A 6,820-nucleotide genomic window follows, 5' to 3' on the forward strand; every position below is an offset into this window, starting at 1 on the left:
TATAAAATTTTATTTTATTTATTAAAAGTTATCTTTACTTATAAGAAACCTCATCAAAATCTCAACAAAAGAATACCATAGCATATGTGATTGATGTTTCTAGAACCAAACTATTTTTCTTCTTCTTGGAAGAAAATATTACAGTTGATATTGGATGATGTTAAAAAAAAAAAAAATTAAGAGATTTATATCATGTATTTGTTTGAAGGTATAAAAAAAAGTCTGAAGAAAGGACAAAAAAGAATCTTTGTTCCATTTTTAAATATTTTTGTGCAATTTAAATATTTGGGAAGTCTTTAATTTCAAAGTGTTTGTAAAAAATATCGAGCTAATCTTTTAATAATTTAATATCACAAATAACAAAAAAAAAAAAAAAAATACAAATTTAATTTTTATTATTAAAGCCCGGGCCAAATGCCAGTATTCGTTATAAAAAGAAAAAAGATGTACTAACACTAAACCATTAAATAAGAAGATAGTCATTGAATATGTGGAGTCCAATAGAGCGCCTTAGCTACCAACCCGTGACCCCGGTATTCCTCTTCCGCCTGGCATAACTCCAGGAAGTAAAAAGTGTAACTCACTACCATCTTTTCACTTTATTTGCCTTTTTCTCTCTGTCTAATTCATCAATTTGTGTTAAAAAAGGACAGAATTATAAGATCATATTGTCCTTCCTTTCTTTCTGAGAAAATCCTCTGTCTCACTGCTTCTCTCCTCTGTTTTTTCTTTAAATCTTTTTTTTTAGTTTTACTGCCGAATTATTATTTACTGCTTCTTCAACATCCTCCATTTTTATGACTTGTTTGATCTGCTCCTAATTTTCGAAGCGGTTGTTGAGTTTGGTATGTACTGTGATCTCTTCTTTAAAGTTTCTCTGCATATTGAAAGTAATATTGCAACAACTGTTTAGTTTCCTGCCATTTTCAAGTGTTAATTCTTGTCATATTATGTATATCTTTCACTTTTGATACCATAGTTTATGCAGTCTCTTGTAGATGCATGATCAAAAGTTACACTAGAAGGAGAAATTAAGTTATTATTATACTACTAAGATTTATAAGAAAACTGTTTTTTTTTTTTTTTTTTGTGCATGTCTTTGGAATAATTTAATTGATTTTTGATTCTCAACAATTGCAAAAGAAATAGGAAGGAGAAGAGACAGAAAGTTTTTAGTTTATGGCAAAAAAAAAAAAAAACTCAACCGACAGTGCCCTTCTTCGTTCTATCTTTTTCCTAATTTTACATATTTTACTTTCTCAGAATGAACTAAAATTGATTAATGACTATACTTAGAATAATTGGTTCTGTCTTTTACGATACTTCCAGCATTGAAGATAAGTTGAATTAAATCTATATACTGTGTGGATTGGGATTTTTAAATTAGAAAATTGTAATTGTAATCTACATATTAATTAAACTATTAAACAAATAATATTTGTTAAAAGTTAAAACACATCCATCAGGAAAAAGTAAGGATATGATCAATGAAGCATACCCATTATTGTACCCTGCCGACTTGATTTTTTTTTTTTTTTTTCATCGTACCCTGCCGACTTGACAACAGCAAAATAAAGAAATTTCAATTTTCCAAAAGTGTGTCATAACTTTTGAGAGAAATAGGTAAAAGTTAAAGGTGTAAAGTAAATCAAGTCGTGTTTGTAAGGAGTACTGTGCTGAGCTTTCTGATACTGCTTAGTTGTCAGCATCATGTATTCATAATTGGCTAAATTAGAATAAGGAAAAGACGGCACCCACAGCCCACAGGTGTGGCCGAGTGATCGTGTATCTGCCTAATCCTTAGTGGGCAGAGTTATCCGAAATTTGTATTGGTGGAAGCCGGAAGGTATGAGGTACCAGGTGGAGTTATCCGATATTTGTACCGGTGATAGATAGCAGATCGGTCGAATAGTCCAGGTGCGTAGAAATTGGCAAAAAAAAAAAAAAAAGGCAAAGAAAGATGTAAGCAAGGAATCTAATATTTCCTTGTCTGTAGATATGAGAGACAACCCATGTTAAGAGATACAAACAACAAACTTTTTGTGTTGTTATAGTTCATAAAATAACTTTTATGCCTATCTCTTTCAGCTATGTTCATTGTATCACACCTAATTCCTGGCTACTGACATCTAATTATGTAATTCTTATTACCGAAACAATTCCATAAAGGGGAAGACTGCATCTTTTAAAACTCATCACGTATAATTGTTTCTGGCTTTTTTACCTAATGTTTCTGATTACACTATAAATCTACTGCAACAAATTTTCCTCAAAAAGGTCTCAACATGTGAATAATCTCATCTTGTGTTTGCTTTTTTCTTTTACCTCTGCCAGGGGTTCGAGAATTCATGCACGGTGTAGCAAATGGAAAGACAGCTTAAGCAAGGTGAAAGAAAGAGAATCGAGAATGAAGAGCTTGTCAAATACATGTCAAGTTTGCCTAGTTTTCTGGAAAAGGGGGAAAATCTACAGGACAAAGCTTTCAGTGTCGGCGTCCTAGATTGGCGCTTTCTTGAAAAATGGCAATACGAACATGTAAACATACCTTGTAGAAGTAGTGTGTGTTCACCGTCAAGCAGCAATACCTTGTCAGTTTCCTCGATGGAAGGATCTTCATCTAATTCTAGTAGAGCCCGAAGCTGCTCCCCTTCTCGTAGGAAGAATCAACAAAGAAATCTGCTAGAACTCAGCAAAGATCAACACCCACGGAGGACTTCTCGTGTTAGGAGATCACTTGATGTAGAGACTGAGACGAGAACATCAAGTTCAAAGGGGAATATGAAGATCCAAGATAGAGAATGTTTATCAAAACAAGAGGAAGGGTTTGCAATATCATGCCATAGAGTTGATGATTTTGTTTGCATAGAGAAGCATAAATCAGTTACCCTTCAAGTACCAGAACCTGGCCAAGAAACTAACAGCTGCACAACTTACTGCCCACCTGATTCAGTAGTGAGAAACGAGGGAGCGGTGAAACCAAGCAGGCGGAGCTTTTCTTGTGGATTTATTTCTGCATTTCTCCCTGCTGAAGCTGGTGAGTCGAAGATGGGACAAGCGAGTTCAGTAGATGCAAAGGATACTAGCTCTTCATCTCAGACAATTCAGCCTTCATCATATTCTGTAAAAAGATTTTCCAGCCCACCCAGAGTGAATTACAAACTAGAGAAGAAGTCAACTGCGACGCTTAACAATCCAGTTGCCCCTAGTTCTTCGGAAACTACAAAAGTCAGAAATTCCTCTCCAACTCGTCGGCTTAGCATGGCAATGGGAAGGATTGGCCAGATGTCTGGTATAAAAGATTTGATGACTGTATCACAAGGTGTCAAATATCCTGCAGAACAATCTGGTTCGAATAAAGCTCAAACTTCATCCTCTCTTGATACAGGCTGTGATAAAGCGGACCCCACTAACCGAGCCAGGACTAGTCCTTTGAGAAGGTTGCTAGACCCACTGCTGAAGCCAAAGACAGGCAACTCTGATAATGTTAAACGTGGTGAACCTCCCACAAAACGCTCATTGAAAGTCAAACTGGACTTGAAGGGCTGTAGAGATGTTGATATCAATGATCCATGTTCTAAAGGTACAAATGTACCATCAAAATTGCAAGCTCTCCTCCAAGTAGCTGTGAAGAACGGTCTTCCTCTGTTCACATTTGCAGTTGACAATGAAGTTGACATTTTAGCAGCCACAATGAAAAGATTTAGTTCGACGTTGAAGGAAAATAGTTGCTGGATTTATACTTTCTTCACCATTCATGAGACGAAGAAAAAGAGCGGAAGTTGGTTAAATCAAGTCGGAAAAAACACAGGTCGTGGAATTACGCCTAACATCGTTGGCAAGATGAAGGTTACTGACATTCCATTCTCCGAATTAAACAGGGAGAAACTTGACTCACAGTATAGAATTAGGGAGTTTGTTTTGTTCGCCACAGATTCAAGGCATCAACCAAATGATGAGCTTGCAGCTATTGTTCTCAAAGTACCCAATTGCCATCAGGATCGCGACTGCAGCAATATTTCAGCCTTAGGTTTAACAAATCCTTTTGAGGATCTTAGCATGACAGCTATACTTCCTGGTGGTGCACATAGCCTACCTAGTAAAGGGGAGCCTTCTTCACTGATCGAGAGATGGAAGACAGGTGGATTGTGCGATTGTGGTGGATGGGATTTGGGTTGCAAAATAAGATTACTTATCAATCGCACTAATCCGCCAACGATATCCAGTTATCCCAAACCCAAACTTACTGCTGAAAAATATGAACTTTTATCCGAGGTAATAATCTACATAACTACAGATTATCTAACTTCATTTTTACCAATTGTTATCCAATGTCTAATACACCAGACTTATCTTTTTGTTCTTGTGAACAGGACAATAAGCCAGTCTTAAGCTTGTCCACGTTTAAGGATGGGATATATTCAGTTGAGTTCAGTTCGTCGTTGAAGGTTCTACAGGCATTCTCCATTTGTATAGCAGTTTTAAATGGTAGAAATCAAGAAATCTTGCATATGCAAACTTGATTGCTGAAAAGTTCTGATGAAGTAAATCCTGTTGCCAGAAGATACTGAGAGAGCCCAATTGGAGTTTTCTGCTAAATTTTTCTCAATTCCTTCACTTTCCCCTGTTGTAAAAGTCTATGAGACTTGCTACCAAACATGGTGAAACGTCAAACCAAGGTTCTATAGTTTTTTATTTTTATTTTTAAAGTTCTAAAACTATAGTTAAGCTTGTAGAACATCAGTCCATAATTGATAAACCGATAAGGCATGAAGTTGAATAAGGATAAGGCGGAGTCAGAGGCGGATCTAGTGCAAATTTATGGGTTCAAAATATGTGATCTTATTATATGTATACATTTGATAAATATGAGTTCGTGAAAATTGTAAAAATTATATAAATATAAAATGGTGTCAAAGATTTAATCATAGTTAAGGGAATATGTTCTGATTTTAATTTGTTCCCACTTCCCAGTAGCAAACATACTACAAGCACACTAAGTCATTATCGACCCGATTTTGTACGCGTACAAATATTGAGTAAATGAAGGATCAAAAAGTGCAACTATCCCTAAATAAGAAAATAAACAAATACAGTTTAGAATATTAATAAACAAATCAAAAAGTGGTTTTGGGGGCTGACCTTAGCCTTTCATGACCTAACCATTCAAGTCAAGGGATCTTAGTAGCTCGGTTGATTGGTTACATGAATTTTCACCTTATTGGTAAGGGTTTGATTCTCTGCCTCGTAATTTCCTTCCCCATTTTCCCTTATAAAATTTGAAAATAACCATTCAACTCAAAGAAATTTTGTTTTTGGGAGGAATGAGACATAAATCGAACTCACACCTATTGTGTTAAACTTCACATCAAAATAATTAGATTATAAGTTTGGAGGGTAATTCAAATAATTTTTGGGCTAGATATTGCCATATTGATCGTAACTGACTAAACGACTCAACAAAATCAACTTAGTAAAATTTCAAAAAAAAACTGTAATTTATTTGACACCCCCTGATTGAATGTATTACCATTACAAGAACATTTTGTTGGTAAAATTTATCTCTGGAAGTAACACTGACTAAAAAATTAGAACGTTTACATTATAGACCAATCGTTATGAATATTTCAAAAACTAAACTAAAAATGAAAACATATAAAAACATCACTAACGTTTTTAAGGATAATAAAAAATAAAATAAAATAAAAAGTAAACGTAGCAGCACATGAGTAACGAAAAGTCAAAAACAAAAGTTTCGAAATATCTCATGTGTCATTAATATATATATATATATATATATATATATATATATATATATATATATATATATATATATATATATATAAAAGAGAGAGTGAGAGAGTGAGAGATTTTGAGCTCCCATATACCTGGATAAATTCAAAATTTGTGATGGTAATTCAACTAAAAAGAATTCCATCAGTCAACCACTATTTATAATAAACCTATAGTCAAACTACTCATGTAAAATACAAGTTCAACACGTGATAAAATCATTTTATTCATTTTTTTTTTTAGCTATTTGAGCACAATTCACATCCTTTGGTGTAATCCTTTTCCGGACCCTGTTAACATGAGATGATTTGTGTATCGAACTTTCCTGCCCTAATTAATAATGTCTAGAAAAAAGTATAATTATGTTAAAACAGAAACTGAAACTGCAAATAAAATAATAAAGCAGTGAAGATTTGGAAATTTTCCCTTTTCGTGTATTAAGTTCCTGATGCACTGTACATGGCCTCCTATATATATACACCTATTTAGAATCCTTTATCTAACCAACTAATGCCAAGTGGCAACAAATTATTTGGTAGGCTAAAATAAGTCTTTGCTAAAATGAACCTAACTGAATGAAAATGACATGAAAGGAATATCTATGTTGGTGCTGATTTCGTATGGGCCTATATATGTAAAAATGGATTGAAGCCCAAATGTACATAAATAGACCCATTCATTGTAACCCAATTTGACAAAGTAAAATCAGCAGCCCAATCAGCAACCCAGTCCAATTATTCCAACCCAGTCCAATTATTCTTAAGTGACCTTTTGTATATCAAACTTATCTGCCTCGTTTCCTCTGATGTTATCACCATCTTTTCCGATATCTTCTCCGACACCCCTCCTCAAGGTGGAGTGGGATGAAATCTGTCACGACCCAACCCCGTGGGCCGCGACCAGTGCCCGAGCTGGGCACCTATACGTACCCGATACCCCAAATTAGCATATTAACAGAATAATAATATAATAATAATATCAGTGGTCGCTACAGAACTTAGCAGAAAAGCAGACTTGGCACACATAGGCC

General features: G+C 34.7%; 1 protein-coding gene across 4 annotated transcripts; it reads left to right on the forward strand.

Moving 5' to 3' along the window:
• Nucleotides 1-427: 427 nt before the first annotated feature.
• On the forward strand, nt 428-4,866 carry LOC132605947 (uncharacterized). 4 transcript variants are annotated; one of them, XM_060319231.1, is made up of 3 exons: nt 428-575; nt 2,335-4,272; nt 4,371-4,866. In XM_060319231.1, exons 2-3 carry the CDS (start codon nt 2,365-2,367, stop codon nt 4,518-4,520), a joined length of 2,058 nt encoding a protein of 685 aa, XP_060175214.1. In that variant the 5' UTR covers nt 428-575; nt 2,335-2,364; the 3' UTR covers nt 4,521-4,866. The 4 variants fall into 4 exon arrangements, with proteins under 4 accessions (XP_060175214.1, XP_060175232.1, XP_060175219.1 ...); XM_060319249.1 differs by having other exon boundaries at nt 488-566; XM_060319236.1 differs by lacking the exon at nt 428-575 and adding an exon at nt 582-845.
• Nucleotides 4,867-6,820: the final 1,954 nt, after the last annotated feature.

Source organism: Lycium barbarum, chromosome 1 (genome assembly GCF_019175385.1).
Source record: "Lycium barbarum isolate Lr01 chromosome 1, ASM1917538v2, whole genome shotgun sequence".
Taxonomy (NCBI): domain Eukaryota; kingdom Viridiplantae; phylum Streptophyta; class Magnoliopsida; order Solanales; family Solanaceae; genus Lycium; species Lycium barbarum.

Coding starts and splice junctions, on each gene's coding strand:
- LOC132605947 (XM_060319231.1), top strand. CDS start 2,365: ATGGAAAGACAGCTTAAGCAAGGTGAAAGAAAGAGAATCGAGAATGAA. Junction 4,273..4,370: donor AATATGAACTTTTATCCGAG/GTAATAATCTAC, acceptor TCTTGTGAACAG/GACAATAAGCCAGTCTTAAG.